This window comes from Cynoglossus semilaevis, chromosome W (assembly GCF_000523025.1).
Source record: "Cynoglossus semilaevis isolate Cse_v1.0 chromosome W, Cse_v1.0, whole genome shotgun sequence".
In the NCBI taxonomy this organism is placed as follows: domain Eukaryota; kingdom Metazoa; phylum Chordata; class Actinopteri; order Pleuronectiformes; family Cynoglossidae; genus Cynoglossus; species Cynoglossus semilaevis.
The window spans coordinates 12,331,350-12,355,454 of NC_024327.1; the positions used below are offsets into that span (position 1 = coordinate 12,331,350).

General features: G+C 38.4%; 1 protein-coding gene across 1 annotated transcript in view; it reads right to left on the reverse strand.

Moving 5' to 3' along the window:
* LOC103397228 (glutamate receptor ionotropic, delta-2-like) overlaps positions 1-24,105 on the reverse strand; it is a 248,451-nt gene that overhangs the window by 29,516 nt on the left and 194,830 nt on the right. The window contains exons 9-11 of the mRNA XM_008335445.3: positions 23,865-23,966; positions 15,175-15,372; positions 11,252-11,564 (exon numbers count right to left, since the gene is read on the reverse strand). Coding sequence (XP_008333667.1) covers positions 11,252-11,564; positions 15,175-15,372; positions 23,865-23,966 — 613 coding nt within the window. The remainder of the gene's footprint in view (positions 1-11,251; positions 11,565-15,174; positions 15,373-23,864; positions 23,967-24,105) is intronic.

Sequence of the window (24,105 nt, forward strand, 5' to 3'; positions counted from 1 at the left end):
ACATCATTTTGAATTATAAAACATATCAGAGACAGATGTAAAATTGAGTGTGAATGGATGTGAATAGCTAACTGGAATGTAACGCAGAGCAGTTTAAAAAGTCTGCTTTCAAACAAGTGAGTTTCAGAGTTTCATCTTATTGATGCTTCAGAAACTTTCAAAATCCATTCTGGACTTGAGGCAGTCCAGTCAAGTACACACACTTGTTGCAAGAGCCATTTTCTATGTGCAGAATGAGGAATAATATATGTCTCCTAAGAAACCATTGAGTTACTGGGGAAACCGACATCATGGCAGGAGCACAAGTCTTCCACAATTATATATACACTGTTAAAAATGTCCATAAATTATACGGTGAATACATGTCAAACCATGACAGTAAAAATCTGTAAACTCTAAAACAGTTTTACACTGTTTATATAACTATGAATCACCGTAAATTAGTAAATCAGGAAAGTACAGTACATTTAACATTTTTTCTCTTGAAAAATAACCTAATGGTCATGTAGGGGAAGGGAACAGAGGAGATGAGGAAGTGATAGGCAGGTTTGGCATTAGGGTGAGAAACTTGGAAGGCAGGCAGTGGTAGATTTCGCAAAGAGAATGGAAATGGCTGTGGTAAACACCTATTTCCAAAAGAAACCAGAACACAGGGTGACTTACAAGAGTGGAGGCAGGTCGACACAGATAGATTATATTCTATGTAGAAGAGGTAATCTGAGGGAGATTAGTGACTGTAAGGTGGTGGCAGGTGAGAGTGTAGCCAAACAACATCGGATGGTAGTGTGCAAGATGACGATGGAGGTGAAAAAAAGGAAGAGAGTGAAGACAGAACAGAAGATAAAGTGGGGGAAACTAAGGAAAGAGAAATGTTGTGAAGACTTCAGGAAGGAAGTGAGGGCAGTTCTGGGACGTGTTGAGGAATTCCCAGATGATTGTGAGATTACAGCTGCACTGATTAGGGAGACAGGTAGGAAGGTGCTAGGTATGTCCTCTGGGCAGAGAAAGGAGGACAAAGAGACCTGGTGGTGGAATGATGAGGTCCAGGAGAGTGTGCAGAGAAAGAGATTAGCGAAGAAGAGATGGGACAGTGACAGAACAGAAGAGAACAGACTGGAGTACAAAGAGAGGACAAGGGAGGTGAAGAGGGAAGTGGCCAAGGCCAAACAAAAGTCATATGAGGAGTTGTATGAGAGTTTGGAAACAAAGGAAGGAGAAAAGGAGTTGTATAGATTGGCGAGACAGAGAAATCAAGCTGGGAAGGATGTGCAGCAGGTGAGGTTGATTAAGGACAGAGAGGGGAATGTGATCACAAGTGAGGAAAGTGTGCTGAGAAGATGGAAGGAATACTTTGAGGAGTTGTTAAATGAGGAAAATGAAAGGGAAAGTAGAAACGAGGAGCCAGAGACTAGTAGGAAGAAGGTAGATCAGGTTAGAAAGGATGAAGTTAGAAAAGCCCTGAAGAGGATGAAGAGTGGAAAGTCAGTTGGTCCTGATGACATACCAGTGGAAGTATGGAAGTGTTTAGGAGAAGTGGCAGTAAATTTCCTGACTGGTTTGTTTAACAGAATTTTAGAGACTGGCAAGATGCCTGATGAGTGGAGAAAAAGTGTTCTGGTGCCAATTCATAAGAAGGGTGATGCACAGAGTTGTAACAACTACAGAGGGATAAAGTTGATGAGCCATACAATGAAGATTTGGGAACGAGTAGTTGAAGCTAGGTTGAGGCAGGAAGTGGAGATTTGTGAACAACAGTATGGTTTCATGCCTAGGAAGAGTACCACAGATGCAATATTTGCCTTGAGGATGTTGATGGAGAAGTACAGGGAAGGTCAGAAGGAGCTGCATTGTGTATTTGTAGATCTAGAAAAGGCATATGACAAAGTGCCAAGGGAGGAATTGTGGTTTTGTATGAGGAAGTCAGGAGTGGCAGAGAAGTATGTTAGTTTGGTGCAGGACATGTATGAGAATAGTACAACAGTAGTGAGGTGCGCTGTTGGGAGGACAGAAGACTTCAAAGTGGAGGTGGGACTACATCAAGGATCGGCCCTGAGCCCCTTCTTGTTTGCTGTGGTGATGGACAGATTGACAGATGAGGTCAGACAGGAGTCCCCATGGACTATGATGTTTGCAGATGACATTGTGATCTGTAGTGAGAGTAGGCAGCAGCTAGAAGAGAACCTAGAGAGGTGGAGGTTTGCACTAGAAAGAAGAGGAATGAAGGTCAGTCGCAGCAAGACAGAGTACATGTGTGTAAACGAAAGGCAGAACAGTGAAATAGTGAGGCTACAAGGAGCAGAGGTGGTGAAGGTGCAGGAGTTTAGGTACTTAGGATCAACTGTTCAGAGCAGCGGAGACTGTGGAAGAGAGGTGAAGAATAGAGTACAGGCAGGATGGAACAGCTGGAGAAAAGTGTCAGGAGTGATCGGTGGCAGAAGAGTGTCAGCTAAGGTGAAGGGAAAGGTTTACAGGACAGTGGTGAGACCAGCCATGATGTATGGTTTAGAGACAGTAGCAATAGGCAGAAGACAGGAGGAGGAGCTGGAGGTGGCAGAGTTAAAGATGCTAAGATTCTCTTTAGGAGTGACAAGAATGGACAGGGTCAGGAATGAGGTCATTAGAGGGACAACACAGACAGGAAGGTTTGGAGAAAAAGCTAGAGAAGCCAGATTGAGATGGTTTGGACATGTGCAGAGGAGGGACAGTGGATACATTGGTAGAAGAATGTTAGAGATGGAGCTACCAGGTAGGAGAAAGAGAGGAAGGCCAAAGAGGAGATATATGGATGCAGTGAGGGAGGACATGCAGGTAGTTGGAGTCAGAGTAGAAGATACAGAGAACAGGGAGAGATGGACTGTACGTATATAATATATAAACGTAACTCTAAATCAGTCAATTATATATAACATCAAGCAATATAGTCTTTTTATTTTACATAGTAAAAAACTAGAGATGTAACTTGCTGTATCATATTATACATTAATACTTTATATATATAAATATAATCATATATCATATAAATATATATAATATGTTTTCCAGACTTGCACCCAGCCAATTATTGGCTGTTCCATTATTGGCTTTCTCACTGTATTATGGTAGCACTTTTATATTTGGAATTACAAATTTGTTATTTTTATTTGTGTTTTATTATATTTTTGTTTGTTCAGGAAAAAAGAATCTTTGAGCATTGTGACCCGATGGATCAAATATGATACAAATTGAAACTCATATATGGAAAATTATATTTGAATTTTTTTTTATTTGTTTGTTCAAAGGGACCAATAAAGGGTCCAAGTTCTAAGAATTTGAATTTTCTGTCAATTATTTAATGGTTTGGGCTTTACAGGGTTAAATGAATAATTTCTTGCTAGGAGAATTGGGATTCTGAACGAATTATCTTAACAAGAGTGAATAGCTCAAACGTACGTTTGCAGAGATGTCACCATGCTGTATTGCAGTGATGATTAACTGGTGGCCCGTAGGCCAAATTTAGCCCACCAAACCATCCATCCCAGCCTGCGAATGGATTCCAAAAGTGTGAGGATCAAAAAGAAAAATAAAATAAAAAGAAAATATTGTGCGTATTAAAGCAACTGAAAAAACAACAGCTGTGACTTAAATAACTATGAGTAATCCCAGCCATTTATGACCATTTATTAAATCCCATTAGAAAGAAAATGTTTTTATACTTCATTTTATTTGAGTGTCCAGCCCCCGATGTGTCTGTCCAGAAAGATTATGCCCTCCGACAAATATTGTTAGTGACCCCCACTGTATTGTATCTGCAATTACATGCATATGCTACTGGTGTAACATATAGTAGCTGATTAAGTTAACTAGCAGAGCCAAATTCAGAGAAAAAAAAGTATTTTTGGAGTAACAGAAAAAACAGAATGGTGTTTTATAAAGCTGCTGGTTATGTACATCAGTAACAGTTGGCTCATAAGTTCAAACTCTAGAGATATTATTTTGAGCTACTTATGCAGTGACTAAGTGGCTCTTCAAAGCAGTGCTATAAATTCACACTCATCCATGATCATCATCCTCCACAGACAGAAGGTCCATGATGAACATGGGTGTAATTATTTTAATGCAGGTGTTATGACAGAAGAATCCACACACCTGCAAATATTTTTTCTGCATTTGACAATCTAACCATGACAGGCAGAAACAATAAATAATTTTCTTCTAGGCGGCAGCAGATGGCTAAAAAGTAAAAATAAAAGAGAGAATTTTGAGTGGATCTTTCTTCAATTTCTTTGATCATATTAGGGATGTGTTCAACTAAACAGGCCATGCATTAATTTGTGTAAATTGTAAGTAAACTGAATCAAGAAGATCATAATATTTACATGTACTTTTTGGAAAAAATTTGTTTGTGGTGACACAGTTTTTTTTTACATAAAATGTGCCGTTGCTCAAAAATGTTTGGAACCCTTTATGTATTATGTCTCTGGGATACAGTCTAATCTTCTGTCTCACTGCTATTTCACCATCATTGTAACTCAAACTAGGCCTAAAAACCCTAAAAATGTTCCCACAAGCACACAAATGTTTCAGTGCACCTGAATAGCATAGTACAAGTACTGTATAGCTGCAGTATATGCACAAGAAATATCACAGACACACACACTTCCGTGCACTCGGAACCCTACACAGGGACAGATAGTTGCACATCTGGGGCCTGTGAAAAGTGAAGGTACAGCATATGAGAGAGAAATAAACAAGGGTAAGGCAATAAGAATTGCGTGGAACAGCAGATGGAAAATCACAGTGCCGACGTTGGCCTGTGGCCCTGACTATTTATGTGAAGTTCTTTTCATACGATACAAACATGTCGTTCGCAGTGTTTCTTTGAGTGCAACTATGCTTGCCTTTCTAACAAAGTTAGCTCTAATTCAGACACTCATCCACAGTGGTGGTGACAGGGAATCGGTGATAATAATTCACACATATGTGCACACACCCACAGAGACCATCTGTTTCTCCATGGTGTCCTTCATTAATTAGGAGAAAACACCAGAAAACAAGACAACCAGAGCAAAGAGAACAGATTTGTAAAAAGTAAATACTAAATGTGACACCAGGGTTTTGTGTTTGACTTTGTGACTTTGTGAAGATGGAGGAGAAAATCAAAGGAAACGAAATGTAAGAAAAAAAAAGTTTAGCCTGAACTTACAATCAGAACATGTCTCTCTAACAGGGCTTGTTTGACAAAGCAAAGTATGATTTAGCTATAACTCAATGAAAAAAAAATCTTGTTTAAACGTCTAAAACATCTATAATTATGGATCTCATTAGCTTTTCTACAGACACACAATCTTCCTGCACACAGTTGTAAACATACAACAAATGATTGTCACATTTTGGTAATGGCTGCATGGAAACCTGTTGTGTGAAGTGCCTTGGCTGGTCATGAATACTTCTACCCAGCTGTACAGCCTTAGTTCATTCACACTTCAAGCTTCTCTAAGCAACAGAACCCTTATTTCTGATCCTGAATCCTGAAGAGACTGAAACTCTGTATTATTAAGTATTAATGTTAATGCAGTGTTAATGGGTGGTTAGGCAGTAGTGGTGACACAACACAAAAAACACAACAAAATCTATTGGGTCACTAATAAAAGAGAGAAGGATTTTCTACCAATTTAATTATTTGTGTGAGGACAACAAAAAACCATAATAACTCACTTCCATGGTAGAGATGATGTTAAAATGGTCTACAATAGAGTTGGTGCTAACAGCCTGACCTGATGATCAATCATCCCTTTAGTTAACCCTGCCTCCTCCAAGAGAAAACATTTATTTTTAAACTTTATTTTAAATAAATACTAAATATTTTGGATCACTAACAAAACCAAATTTGCATTAAAACTAATAACCCACTGCAATGTGGGTGAAAACAGACCTCAAAAGTGCCTTAATAAAACAGATTATGTTCTTTTTTTGTTATAGACCATGACAGAGATGCACTGTTGCACGTTTATTTTGTATTTTTTAGCACATCTTCCAAATTTCTTTTTTATGTACTGCAAGTTTCAACTGCCCATGATCTCTTCAACCCACCCAAACTGCTGCAGGCTGTCATGCTTTCTATCCTGCAGAATTCCTGCATGTCACCAAACTCCTCCACAGACTGGCTGTGGTTATTTCAAAATCCAAAAGATGGTGCATAAAAATAAAATGACTGCAGATCATCTGTCTCCAAGCCAGTATCTGTGTAGACTTTAGCATTGAGTCAATGCGCTGCACTACCTGTAACGTATGCTAACAATTGGACCTGCTGATCAATCACCGCAGCTTCAATCCTGCCTCCACCAAGTGGCGAAGGCATTTATTTTGAACTTTTTGTTATTATACATCACGTACAAGCTTTCGTCCCCTGTCACATCCATTGCTATTAGATTTGTGGTAGCATGCCATTCAGTGTGGTTTTGATTTTAAATGACAAGGTGCTTTGAACTACATCCAGCACAGACGTGAGCTGATAGCTTGTCCCTCTCACTGCGTTTTACCACAGCATATTTGGGAAATAACAGAGTAATTATTCAAGACAAAGCAGGACAAGCAGCGACCTGTGTTGTTTTCAACAGCTTGATTATTAATTGTTTGTCTCTTTTTCATATTCATACATACATACATCACAGTTCCCTTCATTATACTGTTTATTGCTCTGGACGTACTATTTTTATCAGGCTGGCTGATGTAGTGTCTGACCTTGATGTAAAGATATTGTTAGATTTCAGTGGTTTTCACAAATGGTTTGGGTCTGAAAGCAGGAAGCTGCTAAGTCACCAAATGCCTTCCCAAGCACATACACTCACATAGCCCCACACATTCAAAGAGAATTTCTCCCAAACCCTCTTCACACCAACTCTCCTGACGACTCCAAAACACCTCTACTCCCTGGGAACGATGGGAAGGCTCCCAATCCACATTCTCACGGGGAACCCCGGATCCATCCATTCCTTTTGATCTCAGCAACAAAAGGTTCATAAAAATCTCCTTCAACACTGCTGAATCATGGAGCAGCAGCGCCACACAATGGCGACTGTAGGTATAACCATGATACAGGAACAATAATATGATTGGCCACAAGAGGCCTAGCCTCTCTCTTCCATTGGCCTACAAGATTTAAACACACACCTGGGAAGCCGAATATCACTCCCCCCCACACAGGTATAAAAGTGCACATCACTTTTACTGTATACCTGCACCTAAAAGCAAAGCAAAAGCAATAAGAGAGAAAGTGACGGGTGTGAGGATGGAGAGGGAGAGAATGGAGGATGAAAATAAAAGCCTTTTGTATTGAAAGTAATATTTGTCAATAAATGGAGAACAAAAGTCAGATCAAGCCCAGAGACAAGACGGAGAAAGAATTGATCTATGCAATGATCCAGTCAGGGCATTTAACATAGGCCATGTAAGTGGTTGGTCAGACACAATTGCTATTCATTTTTGTGGGAGCCATGAGTATCTGTGAAGACTGTTTTTGTTAGCTACTTGTTAATTATTATAATTAACACATACTTGACCAATAATTAATGGTCTGTCGGATATTGCGCATAAATTTCTTCGGGCACCAAGAGGCTAGACATGAGACTGCAAATGTTTCATTGATTTTCAGACAGATTGAAATTAAGGAGGTGCATTATAAAAATACTAAATAGTATTTTTAAATCTTTTATAACCAACACCCAACCAAATGAACTATACTTTCTATCCTTTACAAACTTCTAAGAAAGGGGCAACAAAGATAGTAGAAAGTTAAGATAAGTTCCAAAAACAGTTTTGGAACACTCAGAGGCAAACATGTTAATTGGAAACAGGTGATAAATGTCTATCACAAAATAAATAATCTTAAAACCTCTGGTTCTGCTGTATAGACACACTGGAGAACATCTTAAAGGATTTTTTTCTCCTCCATATTTTTTGTTTAATTATCTGACATTATAACAATGTTCTTTATATTCTTAAGGAGATGCCATTTTAAATTTCAATCAAAGAGCAATTAGGATCCATAATCATAATCAGGATAATTATGCCATTAGTCACAGCCCAGGACTGAGGTTTTTATTTTTTTTAATTTACCAAACTGCAGAACACCTCAGTAACTTTCTGAATGCTTCATATGTTTTACAAGATAAATAAATAAATAAATGATGTGGTTCAATATTAACAACAGGAAACTAAGGAAATACACTATATTACCAAAAGTATTCGCTCACCCATTCAAATGATCAGAATCAGGTGTCCTAATCCCTTGGCCTGGCCACAGGTGTATAAAATCAAGCAAGTCGCCGACTTTCTGCACAGTCAATTGCTACAGAGCTACAAACTTCATGTGACCTTCAGATTAGCCCAAGTACAGTACGCAGAGAGCTTCATGGAATGGGTTTCCATGGCCGAGCAGCTGCAGCCAAGCCACACATCACCAAGTGCAATGCAAAGCGTCGGATGCAATGGTGTAAAGCACGCCGCCACTGGCCTCTAGAGCAGTGGAGACGCGTTCTCTGGAGTGATGAATCACGCTTTTCCATCTGGCAATCTGATGGACGAGTCTGGGTTTGGAGGTTGCCAGGAGAACGGTACATTTCAGACTGCATTGTGCCGACTGTGAAATTTGGTGGAGGAGGAATTATGGTGTGGGGTTGTTTTTCAGGAGCTGGGCTTGGCCCCTTAGTTCCAGTGAAAGGAACTTTGAATGCTTCAGGATACCAAAACATTTTGGACAATTCCATGCTCCCAACCTTGTGGGAACAGTTTGGAGCGGGCCCCTTCCTCTTCCAACATGACTGTGCACCAGTGCACAAAGCAAGGTCCATAAAGACATGGATGACAGAGTCTGGTGTGGATGAACTTGACTGGCCTGCACAGAGTCCTGACCTGAACCCGATAGAACACCTTTGGGATGAATTAGAGCGGAGACTGAGAGCCAGGCCTTCTCGACCAACATCAGTGTGTGACCTCACCAATGCGCTTTTGGAAGAATGGTCAAAAATTCCTATAAACACTCTCCTCAACCTTGTGGACAGTCTTCCCAGAAGAGTTGAAGCTGTAATAGCTGCAAAAGGTGGACCGACATCATATTGAACTCTGGTTTAGGAATGGGATGGCACTTCAGTTCATAGCATGAGTCAAGGCAGGTGAGCGAATACTTTTGGTAATATAGTGTATGTGAATGACAGAAAATGGGGTTGAGATATTTAAATTAATGAGATGGAAGTAATTGATAATTGGAGGCAGAAATAAATACAATAATGCAAAAACAAAAATGCAGATGTCAGCAGCTAAACGTAATATTTATTATCTATCTATGGCTAATAAATATATAGCATTGGTAACTTACTAACACCCAGAGTCTTAATTTTTTTATTAAATCACATGTAAATGCACTAAATTTTCATTGGAGTCACGAATGAAACAACTGACTGACTGAAAATGTCTGCATTTGCTGTGACTATAACATTAAATAACAACATATTCTGTCATGTCTGTCTGTTTCCGTGTTTTCCTGTGTTCTTTGTGGGGTAATCATGGGATCACACTCACCTGTTTGGTAATTAGCTTCACTTGTGTCACCTGGTGTTCCCTGTGTATATATACCCCTCTCCCTCACTCTGTCGGGGTTGGATCATTGTGATTGTGGTGGTGTGTGTTTGATCATTGTTACTGTGTTAGATCTTCGTGTTTGTGAGTTTCCTACTCTGTGTTTCCTCGTGTTCCGTGTTTCTGTGTTTTCCTTGTGTTCCTCGAGAATTCCATGCCTGTTAGTTCTTCGTGTTTTGTTAATTTGGACTTTGTTAATAAACTTCCTGCACCAGAAAGAGTCTCTCCAGTACTGCATTTGGGTCCTGCCTGCTCCCTGCGATGCTCGCACATGACAATATTCATGCAAAGAGAACAAACTACTGAATGTAAATTATTTTTTAAATCTTGTTTTTGTGTCTTTCTCCAATTTTAACATTTGAAATAACAAAAAGAGATGATAAAGACACATTTGTTTTTATTTAATCTATTTTTCCACTCACCGTTTCTCTCCCTTTGCCACAACTGGTGCTGCTCCTACTGCGCCAATAAAAATTTAAATTCTACTCTGGTGCCAACTGTCTGATCTCCTCACCTGAGCATGGCCCAAGTGGATTCTGGGAAATCTCTTAGTAGATACCAAGGATAAGGTCATTATCCTCCTTTAGGCCCTGCTGCACTGGAAATGTCTCCTCCCCTTTGATGTCATTTGACTATTGGTCTTGAACATGAAAGGTCGTTCCACGTGTGGCTCACATGAGACGACTATTATCTAACATTTTAAATCCTTGGATATTTTCACCATCACATTTTTTGCCTCCCTATTCTATGTTCATATCCTTTCCTAAAATTAACCTGTGGTTTGAGGAAAATGTATCGTGTTAAAAAAACAAAAATCAATGCATGTTTAATGGAACTCTCTCTGGGATTCTACAGAGTAGTTTAAGCCTCGTATAATCCTGTAATAGACAAGAGTATGGGGTCTCAGAAATGCTAGCAAGAAAAATATTAACATACACATAGAGTATTTCCACAGCAACAGACAAAAATAGTAATTGTGTTCCATATCAGCAGATCACTGTAGAGTAGTCATAGAGAAACTTTTGTCCAGGACAGCAAGGTTAAAATCGAGACTTGTACGGGTTACATATTTACCAATTATGTACACTGAAAAGAAAAAATGTAAAAGTGAAAAACCATATTGTGGTCAGGACATTTTTATTTTCCCTGAAATAGTTTTATTAGTATTTCTTTTATATCAATTACTACACATTTCAGATGACCCCATTTTTTGCTACCCCATTTTGAAAAACACCAGTATAAGAAAACATTTAAAACATTCACCTGACTACAACAATGTGACAGTGGACCTACAGTATTTGTGTGGTTTGTGTGGTTTGAGGTCATGTACAGCAATTATGGGTGGTGTGGTTCACAGTGTTTCTGGATTATCTTTACATACTATACAGCATGTGTTACTTCTTTAGTTCTTTTGTTTCTATCACCAGAACATGGCTAAATCTGACCACTTGTTTTCTGACTTTCTTTACACTCTTACACACTTCGAAGATCAACTTTTTATCTTCTTTTTTTTCGACATCAAAAACCATAAGCAAAAAAATAGTATAGAGTTTTAGCAGGTTAAATTAAGGATAAAATAAAAATAAACCAGAGGCCTGGGTTTATCTGTGGTCCTATTCAATGCAGATGTGTTCCTTACCTTGCTGTACAAAGGAGCTGTAGACAAACCACATGGAGTTGTACAGAGTTGTGGAGGACACCGAGCCCATTGGTAACTGGGGAGGGTTGAGCCAGTTGAGCAGGTAAACCAGAATGCCGACGAGAAGCACAGTGCCGGCAATGCATGCCCACAGTGACAGATCAAAAGGTGCCAGGCAGGCGAACATGTCCACGGTGCGCTCAGCCTTACGCAACAGAACACCCACAGAGTAATCCATGTAACGTGTGGTTAAGTCCACCACACTTTCCCGCTCAGGTGTGATGGTTAGGGCAGAAAGTCCAACATCTGCTCGCTACAGTTAGAAAAATGAAAAATATCAGCAACCAAAGCTCTGTGGCAACACAGACATTTAGACACCAGCTGGAAATGCACCTGAGGAAGCACTGACATATAGTTATTTTAATGTAGAGACTAATGATAATGATAAATATTAGGGGTGCATGATTCAGGAAATGCCACGATTTTATTTGATATCAATTTTTAGGTTCAAGATTCAATTCAAAATCGATTTTCAATTAAAAATTGATTCATTGTCCAGAACATAAATTTGATATATACATGTGATTTGAGTTACTTTCCAATATTATTGCAGTTGACAGTCCATTAGGTAATTGGTAAACTGTCATACTGTCAAACTATTCAACCAAAACTGAAAAGGTATGCCTTTAGCTACGAATGGTGGGCCTAAGGTAATTGGTACTACAAAAAAGCAACTATAAACTGCATAGTGCAAAGTAAAATATTTGATAAAATAAGAGCTTTTACAATTAGTTTTAAGGTGCTTAAAACAAATGGCTCAGGTAGTACATTAACAGCTAGACTCCCTTTTGAAATGAGATGATCTGATGGGCACATTTAACACATAAAATCATTAATCAAATATTCTCAATTCAGCATTTAGGCATTTAAGATGTTTTAGAATCACAGAATACATAAACGTGTTTAAGTGTCAAAAAAGACGGGATGGTACAGCTTACCACTGCTCAATTGTGTGCAGCATGTTCAAAGCCTTCGTTTTCAACGGTGCTGCAGGGGCGCAAATCTTTTGAAATAAAATAAGCTATGGACTGGGTGATTTCCTTAGCCTGCTCAGAGTTGGGTGGGAGATTAGTGCACTGAAACAAAGTTTGTTGGTTCACTGGAAGGTTTTCTGTTTTCCGGATGATGGCGTGACATATGAGCTCTCTCAATTGTTGTATTTCCGAAATACTTCACCTTTGTTTGGCAAATCTTGCCTATAACATTTTCCTTATTGAGGTCTGGCTTCCCATCAAGGCAATAAAGTCGAAAATGCTCCCAAACACTTGCCTTTAGTGAGGAATGGGGCGGGCTGAATTGTTTTTTTCTTTAACAGTCACAATTCTCCATGCACAATTGACGTTCTCCGTATCACTGATAAATTCCTTTAGTCAAAGAGTTTTAGGTCAGAGCTGACCGCACTTTTAGACGAGATGAATCAGAATTGCTTAGTGTAAAGTCGACGCAGCGCCATCTATTGGAACGGCGAGTTTAATTCAATTTAGAATGAAGTTACAAAATTAGGATAAAAAATATTAATCGATTTTTGGATCTTTATGAATTGATTTTGAATCGACAAAGCTTAAATCACGATTCAAATGTGAATCAATTTTTTTGGACACCCTTAATATTGACGTGGCAACAAGAAAAAGACAAGATATAATACTACAGATCAAAATATTTTGAATAAACTTTGGATGGGTTTAAGAAAAGCATTCAATGTTTTAACAAAACAAACAAATTATAGCTTTTCCTCATTAAGACTTAATTTTACCTTTAATTAAATATAAATATTTAATAAATATTAAAGTGATCTAATTACATTGAAAACTATAAATATATATTTACTACTTTGATTAAATGGCTGTAGTTGTATGGCACAATAACATCTGACTCAATACCTCTATGGTCCTTACTTAAGCCCTAGTGATTAGCATCTTAAAATATAATTAAATCTATCTTTTTTTTTTGTTTGTTTCTTTAAATGTAATTGCTCAGGATCTCCCAGCACTCCCTTTGAGATCTATTGGTAGATCCCGATCTATTTATTGGGCACCAGTGAGCTACGCTATGGAACCAAGGAAGCTCCTAACTCCTGTCTAATACAGTTGTTAGAGATGACTGAACCCCTGTTAGGTGGGCTCTCTTTTATATGGTTTTACATGGTTACATCGTACAGTCGTTAAATTTCAGTTCAAAGGACCTTTATGACCCCATGACCAAGAGCTTGCAGACACTTCCCAGTAAACATTTAACTTAAAGCCATAATACTACAAGTTATATAGCCCAAGCAGTTCACTTGCACACAATAAATACATTTTCCTTCAGTTTAGACACTAATATAACATTTCCATACACATTGTTTCTTTCACATCTCATCTTAACCCAAACAATGAGTGGGAGAGTTGTTGACAGAGACACTGGTTTCTCATCATTTCTCTGTTGAAACTGTATAACATTTAAAGGAAGGGGTCAAAAAGGGACTATAACGCCAAACGTATCATATTTGATACATGAGTTTTACAGCCCTCCACATGAGCAGTGTGATATTTTTTTCCCTTAAAAACCAGAGGTATACAATCAGATACATGCAGTGCACAGATAATTCAACAGGGGATAGTTATTTAGTTATGCTCATTAGCGGGCCTTCCAGTGACACTACAAGAGTGCCATGACTCAGGATTTGGACAGGTGGTTTTTGAAGAAGAACGTTGCCAAGTTTAAAAAAGTTAAGATAAGAAAATCATTACAGTCTTTACTGAAACAGCAATAGGAATAGTTACTGGGTTGATGCAATGTAAAAATACTGAAAACACCCCCCAAACCTTCCTGCGGGTGGTGAGTCCAAAGGAAGGTACCAAACGCCCTAACCGGGATTTGATCTTGCCCAGGAGGTGAACCCTGAAGTTCCACACCAATGACAGAGACACGGCCTCTGGGCCGAAGCTCCACAGAAGAAAAAAAAAAAAAAAAAAAAAAAATATATATATATATATATATATATATATTGTATATACAGCATACTTATAATATAAATATATGTATTATAAATATATATAATATATACAGTATATACATGTAACTCTAAATCAGGCAATTATATATATAACATCAAGCAACATAGAGTCTTTTTATTTTACATAATTTATAAATTAAATAATTTGGTACATTTAGACTAAAAAACTAGATATATAACTTGCTGTATCATATTATATATTCATTTTTTTGTTTGTTTGTTCAAAGGGACCAATAAAGGGTCCAAGTTCAAAGAATTTTAATTTTCTGTCAATTATTTAATGGTTTGGGCTTTACAGGGTTAAATTAGGGTTTAAATTTGCAAACATGTATTTAGTAACTTAAATCAATTATTTTAATTACTATCATTAAAAAAATAATGTGACGATCAAGGTGAGCTCATATTGTAGTACTTACCCAACAACAATTACTCTACTACACGCTAAAGGTGCTGAAGGTCCCAAAGAAAAAGGATATGTCCAAGAACCTACAAACTACTAAGGATTTTCACACAAATACAATGTAAACCATCGTTTTACGAGAAGATTTTTAAGGTTTCTGAGTATAAGTAGTTGAATTTTATTGTGGTTAAAATTAAAAACGCATTTTACAATGTATCATTTTATAATATAATTATATTTGGCACAATAATATATATATATATATTTAACAAAGTGCAGCCTTTTAATCATGTGTTGTTAAATGGGGACACACCTCACAGCCAACCCTAAGGGAAAATTGTACAAGCATTCAGTTGACTGTCTTCCAGCTCTTCAGTTCTGTTCAGAAAGTGTGTTTGACGTGATGCTTGTACCTCGAGTCCTTGTATTTTGTGCATGTAAAAGAATATCACATTTCAATCCTCTCACCTTGAAGACCAGTTCTCCGATCATTCCATTCCACTGACCATCAGGCTGCAGGCTCCCATATTTGTGGTCCGGAGAGATGTAGATCTCATACTTAAAGCCCAGGTAGTTGGCCAAGGCATCCAGCACATCGATGGAGAAGCCCTGGTACTTCTTTGGTTTCCCCAAAACATTTTCTGACACCATTACAAATGGCTCCTCCTAAAAGGCAAAAAAATCAGTGACTGTGTCAGTGAGTCCATACAGCAATCATTCAGGCATTAAATCACCAATTAACTCTAGTGGCCATTATACCACCTCCAATGTCCCTCCCTAACGATAGCAGAGTGGAGACCATTCATTACGCATAGAAAATGACCACTTTCATGTAAAGTTACAATAATTACTTTTAAGTTACTTGATTACACTGGATTCAGCAGTGACAGATGTTTCCTCTGAACTCCAGGAACACATTACAAGACTCCTTCATCTTGCTTTTACATTTTTTAGGTCTTATGCATATATTTTGCAATGACTCTGAGGGTATCCGGGACTGCAGGGTAATTGGATTTTTTGGGTTGATTAGCAAACTCCAAACTGACATCTTGTTCAACAGTATTATTAATGACCTAATTTATGCATGTGTCCATCACATGTTTACCACTACGTTACCATGCAACACTGTTACGGAAGCATAGAACAAATAAATAAAGCCAAAAAATGGCTGCAAAAATACAGTGATCAGGTAATTAATCTAGGTAACTAATCAGGTAACTAAACAGAAATATGTCTACAATAAGTGTTCTTTCTGAGGATCTTTTTTTTGCAACGTTTGGACTGTTTAAAAACAAATGTTAGCTTCAGTCAGGGCAATTGTGGTCAAAGAGTATAAAGAGATGGAACTGTGTTTTAAGTGATGCAAGAGGGCATCATTAGGATAGAACTACAAAACTAGTCCAATGGGAGAATGTCAGGTATCATTATGTAATCTATAGAAAAAAATAAATTAATAAAAGTAATTCAAAGTGGCATTATGCCAGACAACACTTTTATTTAAAAACTGAACACTAATCAATACTTTATTTTTAAAAAAGTTTTTTTAATGTTTAGGATGTTTTTGGCACTCTGACCTTCTAGCAGGAGTTTTACTCCTGTTACCCACTCCACTCCTTTTCTGCCTCACCCTTCTTTTTCTCTCTTCGTTAATAAATCCCTATTGATCGGTGAAACGTCTTCCAGATGATATGTCTTCCAGATTTATGAGGGCCTGCTAGTTATTGACTGGATACGGGCTGCACATTAAGTACACACAAACTGGCCCATACGCACACATTCACGTTGTGCTATGCATTAACTTTGGTGGAACCACCACCCAAGTGCCACTAATTGCTTCCCTGTTGGGGAACTCTAGACTTTTATCAACAAACAGATATGTGGTGAAGAAGCTCACACTGTTGACAGAGGTGCAACACTGAAGCACAGGTTCACATCTACAATAAATCAGACATTTAAAGCCAGAATGACATTTTCAAGGACTTTAAATGGGACTGGTGAGAATTTGCGCCAGGGTTTATCAACACTTCCACCAACAAACACTGAAGGGAGGCATTTGAAAAAATATAATATTTGTGCAATAGTTTTCCTGTTTAAAGTTTGATGAATGTGCTCAGATTTTTCCTCTCTCTGAAGAACAGAAACGGGATTCTTTCATAATGTAAAAAGCGGTGCTATATTTGCCAAGCAATGAACAAAAGTCAAATCCAAACATCATGTTGGATTTTCAAAACCAACAAAAAAACAGGACATCACCTTAGTGTGACTCCGCAGAACAACAAAGTGATAAAAATCTATCTAATCTAATCTAAAATCTAAGTATAAAGTTAAAGATTTGCCCACGCACTGAAGAAATAATCTATTAAATCAGCTTTTTGTTCTTTTTTTTTTTTTTTTTTTCTAAAGACATGTTACTTAGAGCTTTGTAAGTTCAATACCAAGTTCAATACTGACTAAATTGTTTCTTGGCTAAAGCCATGTACCAAAAACCAAAATTATGATTATATTTATGGTTGGTTGTAGTGCATTTTGATGTTCAAGTACTTCTTGAAGTATGGGGCGGGCCCCACTGGTGAGGAACGGAGACATGACAGACAAAGCACAGCAAAGGGGAGGAAATTTTCAGAAATGAAGTGATGATCGCATAACTGCACTTTTATAAATTCTCTTTTTTAACTTTGTGTTATTTTATGTTATTATTTTGATTTATTATCAAATATGACACTACTTGGTGTTAGTTCAATAACTTGACGTAATTTGTCAAGAATTTTGTTGGAGTTATGGGAACAGGTGAGGCTTGAAAATCCCCACCTGTTCAACATGGGGAATGACCAAAAAAGTTTGAGAACCATTGTTACACCATGTGTTTTGAGGATTTGACACGAAGAGAAACAGAGAGAGCCAGAAAATTCAGCCCAAACAATGTAAAACAGCATCAACATAAACTCTGCACAAGATTAAACAGTTGTTATAAAGTATTTTTTTGTATCTGTATGTGTGTGGTAATTCAGATGGAAAGCGTATTTACCGAACAAAGACACTGCAGACAAAATCCATGACCTGAGAGTATACTGCTTAATTTCATCACTTACTCCAACTGTTCATTAATTTTAACCTGGCTAAAACACAAGGTAAAGACTGCTTTTTCTTACAATGTTGTTTAAACTGCTGTAATGGGAATCCCAAACCCTTTGTGATATACAATTGTAAATCCAGATGTCTTTGTGATGCCTAGAGGTTCAGCTCCTTGGGGTGCCCCACCTCCCACCAGCCCATCAAGAAGACCAGGTCCTTTTGTCATTTAAGTTGATCATGTCTAGACCTTCCGGCCCCACCCAAATACGGGACCTTGCAGAGTGTCTCAGGCGTGGGGCGCACAATGGGGGGTCGGTGCCAAATGTCCTGCAACAGACAAACCGGTTTGAACCCACATCCTAGTTCAGCACCGACCCCAACAAAGAAATTGGCGCCTCCCAGGGGTGCATTCGTCAGGTATCCCTTGAGTATAATTGTTCAGGATCCCCCATGCTCGGGGTCCTTCTTCACTCGAGCTACTTGAATGATGATTGACATTTTCCTTGCAACGAAAATAAAACACCTTGTCGGCCGGCAGAAGTCTCTATTTCATTCTTCACCAGGTGGAGCAAAATTTCCACAACACTGCCAAACTGGGGGAGTAGGGGCACCTCGGGGGGCACAGAGCAGTTGGAAGAGGGTTTATAGTAGAGTAAATTACTTTCAAAGACAATATTTATTTGTACCACTTTGGAGCAAGTGGGGATTTCAGTGTTTTAAATAAATCAGTATGGATTTGAAACAATAGCGCCACAGAAAAAAGTTTGTAAACCACTGCTGTAAATGAACAAAACAAAATTCCTAAAAAGGTTCCTAATCCTGTCTTTTCCTGTGACAGGTCTCTTCTTTTTTTTGATTTTCTCCTTTTGATTTGTTTACTCTCTGCTGTCCTAACCTCATATCTAAAAAAACTACCATTTAAAGTATTTCTATTATCATTTTATGCTTATGTGCTGTATTGTGTTTTTGTTTGGCGGAAAGGATTCCAGGTTTTGTTTTCTTTATAAAATGTAAATAGAATTTATAGTTAGTTACCAAAGTGTGTTAAACCATAACCTGTTATCTAAGTCATGGTCTGCTTGACAGGAGTAGGTACTCCCAGAAAGGTTTTTACGATGTGGTCCATAAAGGATGAGGTCTGTTTCTCATCAAGTATGGGGATCGGATGAACTTTGCCCTGGGAGTAAAACTCAAAGAACAAACAACTGCCCAGCACTTGTGAAACCTTCTCAATAAAATGAGCTGCAGTCCTCATACACTTTGGGACTTAGGTGAGCCAGCTTTGCGAAGCTGTTGGTCTCTCTGCTCCCACTCGCAGCGAGTAAAAAGTACAACGTTGTCAGGTACGGTTCTTTTCAGGTAATTCTATCTGTGGCAGTTAGATGACAATAGTGGTGACTTTTCGGCACCAACATAAAACCTCAGCTGCTTACTAAATCACTAAATTAGCTCACTAAATTAGGAGCATATGCAAGTTAATGAGTGGTGATTTGTAGGCAGTTTGAGTCTTCTACGGTGAGTAAATCAAGTTTTCATCCATGTCTCAAATTAAGTTGTGCAGATTTCACACTCCTAAACTAAAAAAAAAAAATTAATTGGGCACTGACTGGGGTAAATTACTGTAACTTCTACAAGGCTATTAAAACTGCTGAATTTTAATGATGTAGACTTACCTTAGTCATTAGCCACTCTCAGACGGAGAGCAAACTATTTTTTACAGTCATGTGAATGCACTTACAAGCTTTATTAAGCATTTGTATGCAGGTATATTTTATATCAAAATACTATAGAACAGGCATGGGCAAACTAAGGCCCGGGGACAGTTTTTAATCCACTCCTCCAAACTTATCCAAATTATATAATCTATTTATATTATCATTATACTTCCTGCCTTTTACCTGCAATACCCACATTTCCACAATAAATGGCGTAGAAAATGATAAAAGCATTTTAGCCCTTATGCATGACTTTTACATGTCATTTATCTTAGTTCCCACCAACGCTCCATCTATCTGCTCCTGACCCGGCCCCCCGTTCAACTTTAGGACAACTGTGACCCGTAAGTCGAAAAGTTTGCCCACGTCTGCCATGGAACATATTATGTGTACTAATAGAGAAAGCCTTTGTTTGAATCCAAGGAGAACAGATGCATTCTTCAGGTTAAACACAGTTAAAGACCTGTCATTTTGTGTTTTATTAGCAGTAGAAAAGTACTACATGGGGATTACACCTGGAGGCCCTGGATCATTAGAAACTACACTTCCTGAAAATCACCTTCAACTTTTTATGTTTATGCTGAGGACCAGCTGTAGCTGAAGATCCTAAACATCAGACGATACTTGAACTTCCTTGTCCAGAGTATGGAGCCTCTGCGTGTGTCAACATTATTTTTGGTTTTATCCCAACTACAACCAAACATACACTCAGACACTGTAAACAACTCCTGACTCAATATCATATCCTCAATATCAAATTTGTTGGCTGAACTGAACACCATGGTCTAGGTCAGGAGATAAAATAAGAATGTTAATAAGATGTTAAGAGAAATCAAAACCGGAATAGGCCTGGATACAAAAATGTGGAAAACTACTTTGATCAACAATGACCTGTCATTTAGCTAAAAGGTGAATGCAGCTGCCTACTGAGAGTAATATATAATAAATTAATTTTTTTCTACAATTGTCAGGTCTGTCTGTTTCCTGTTCCTGCTGTCTGCTGTGTGAGTAATCTGTCATCACACTCACCTGTGTCTCTGTGATTAGTCTCACTCGTGTCACCTGGTGCCCTTTGTATATATACTTCTCTCCCTCACTGTTCTTGTGGGATCACTGTGGTATCTGTTTGTAGTGTGTTCCTGGGCAAGTCTATTCCTGAAGTCAGTTTTTGGTTGTTTTGGCATTTTAAAATAAACTACCTGCACCAGTACTGCATTTGGGTCCTGCCTGCTTCCTGCCATGTTGATGGCAAATCGTGACAACAATATTATATTTTAATCACTTTTTTATTACTGTTTTCAATTGTTACTACATCAATATTTCACATTTTCTTACTTCAATATTTTTTATTTTCTATGTGCAATGTTCCCTTGTTACCTTCCAGTGGACTCACCACCCGCAGGAAGGTTTGGTACGGTGCAATGTGATTTGGGTGGCGACTGCTGCCCCCGCGACCCGGAAACGGATAAGCGGTTGAAAATGGATGGATGGATGGAATGTTCCCTTGTACAATACTTATTAACACCTACAGTCTTCTTCTTTTCCTTTTGGCTTGTCCCTTTTTCAGGGGTTGCCACAGCAAATCATTGTCCATCTCTCCCTGTTCTCTGCATCTTCTACTCTGACTCCAACTATCTGCATGTCCTCCCTCACTGCATCCATATATCTCCTCTTTGGCCTTCTGCTTTTTCTCCTACCTGGTAGCTCCATCTCTAACATTCTTCTACCAATGTATCCACTGTCCCTCCTCTGCACATGTCCAAACCATCTCAATCTGGCTTCTCTAGCCTTTTCTCCAAACCTTCCTGTCTGTGTTGTCCCTCTAATGACCTCATTCCTGATCCTGTCCATCCTTGTCACTCCGAAAGAGAATCTTAGCATCTTTAACTCTGCCACCTCCAGCTCCGCATCCTGTCTGCCTATTGCTAGTGTCTCTAAACACTAAACACACCATCATGGCTGGTCTCACCACTGTCCTGTAAACCTTTCCCTTCACCTTGGCTGACACTCACAGATAACTCCTGACACTTTTCTCCAGCTGTTCCATCCTCCCTGCACTCTATTCTTCACCTCTCTTCCACAGTCTCCTCTGCTCTGAACAGTTGATCCTAAGTACCTAAACTCCTGCACCTTCACCACCTCTGCTCCTTGTAACCTCACTATTTCACTGTTCTCCCTTTCGTTTACACACATGTACTCTGTCTTGTTGCGGCTGACCTTCATTCCTCTTCTTTCTAGTGCAAACCTCCACCTCTCTAGTTTCTCTTCTAGCTGCTGCCTACTCTCACTACAGATCACAGGGTCATCTGCAAACAACATAGTCCATGGGGACTCCTGTCTGACCTCATCTGTCAATCTGTCTATCACCAAAGCAAACAAGAAGTGGCTCAGGGCCGATCCTTGATGTTATCAACACCCACAGTATACAGTATAAAGGTATAGATTTAACACAAGAATCACACAATGACCTCATTCATTACTGTAAATAGAATTTCTATTTAGTTATCAAGGTGTTTTAAAACATAATCTGCTTATAAGAAACATGAAGACTGCACAGGAAATGTTCTGCACGTACTCAAGAAATGTTTTACAATGTATTCTGCAAAGGATACAGTCTGTTCCTCATCATCTATGTGAAGCGTGCGATCTTTGCCCAAAAGAATGCACGCAATGAAAAATAACTGCTCAGCACTTATGTAACTTTCTCAATAAAAGGAGCTCCAGTCCTCATACACTTTGGGACTTAGGTGAGACAACTCTGCGAAGCTGTTGGCCTCTCTGCTCCCCCTCGCAGCGAGTAAAACACAACGTTGTCAGGTGTGGTTCTTTTCAGGTCATTCTATCTGTGACAGTTAGATGACAATAGTGGTGGCTGAATAACGTATTTTTTGGCACCAACAATTACCTTGAAACTAATACTTGTTTTTTTCATACATTTATTAATTAATAACTCTTAATAACATTCCCCCCTCAATTTACTGCTTTTTGCACCTTTTCTGAACCTGAGTTTAACCTGAGAGTGTACTTCCCATATGTTTCAGAGTGAGAATCACTGCAGATGACAGTGGTGTGTATGAGAGGATTGTACTTTGCAGTCCTCAACAGTTACATCAGTGGAGAGCACCCAGGGCAACATGGAACACTGTTCAAAGGGTCCCTTCAGAAGGATCAAATCATGTGGCAAAACTTTTAAAAACCCAAAAATACTAAAATGCATAAACAAGAAACATCTATTTGTTATTAATCATTTTCAAAGGCTGCTGTTAAGAGGAAGTACCAGGAGTATGAAATTACCGTATTTTACAGTAAATTATTGTACACCCGTCATAACCAAAATAACAAGTATATCGATGTGCTAACAAAAGCGCTTATGGCTTTGTTGCTTCAATGTGGAAGGAATTCCTGATGCGGTGAATTGCGTGGGGCTGGAAGCTGGGAATGACATCATAGCCAAGATGTCAGAATTCCAGGTTCAAAGTCAGAAAATAAGGTTAGAAAAACAAAGGTTTTTCAGTGTCTAGTTAACATTAGGTCTCAGCCATCAGGTAAATTGCCACTCTTCCCTGTACTGTGTGTTAATGGAAACACTGCTGCTTACTTTTACTTTCTCTACCATCTTTTTTGCCTCTCCTCCTCCTCGAGGATCCTTAATTTTCGGTTATTATATTTATTTTTCCTCTTCTATTTTCTTTGTTTCCTCTTTTTTTTAAATCATCAATCGACTACCGTCCATACCTGACTATCATAAATATGATAATTATCGTACACAGCAACACTGGGTACGAATCAAACTGAAAACACCATATTAACATTCTGGTAAAAACAATCAGACAACATCTTAAGTGATCAAAAGTTTGTGTATTTAAACAGGATATAACAGCAGCAGCATTAACCAAAATCATCGTATCATCCTAATCTTTCGAGAAAATCATATAACACTTGCTAGCAAAGGCTTTAGGCTGTAATCATCTAGAAGTGATTATAAAATAAAGAGAAATGACCTGATACATTTCAAGTCAAAGAGAAACCCATGTCAGAAACCACTGCTAAATGTGCAGGACCATGCTGCTGTGGTGCTGTGAAAGTTCTGGCAAAATATGTTGTATTCTGCAGAAATAAATATCCGAGCATGGTCTAGTGCCAAGCATAGCTATCTATTTACACTACACTTGTATTATTGTAAAGCTGTCATATTTGGTGAACAAAAAAATCTTTTCTCTTGACCTTTGGTCTGGTTTATACTTTGAGAAGTCATTACATCAGAAAATATTCATTGCTTCTATAGTGTTGAGTGTAAAAGCCTTTCCCTTTAAAAAAATGGATTTGTTTTTAAAACACATGCACTAGTTCGTACTAGTTCACTTGACTCACCAAGACAGTCACAATACGAAGTACCACACCCTTCATGTTGTTCTCCAGTTTCCTGTCGGTTAATGAGCCGTTCAAGCCGTGTACTGGATCCCACAGGGCGAGCTGCAGGTAAAAACAAAACAAAACAAAACACATACATGAGACAGATTTCTAGCTTGAATAAACAAAATCTATTAATTAAATAACGAATCCAAACGAGTAATATTAAAGCAGAGTGACCTAAGCATTCACAGTAACAACA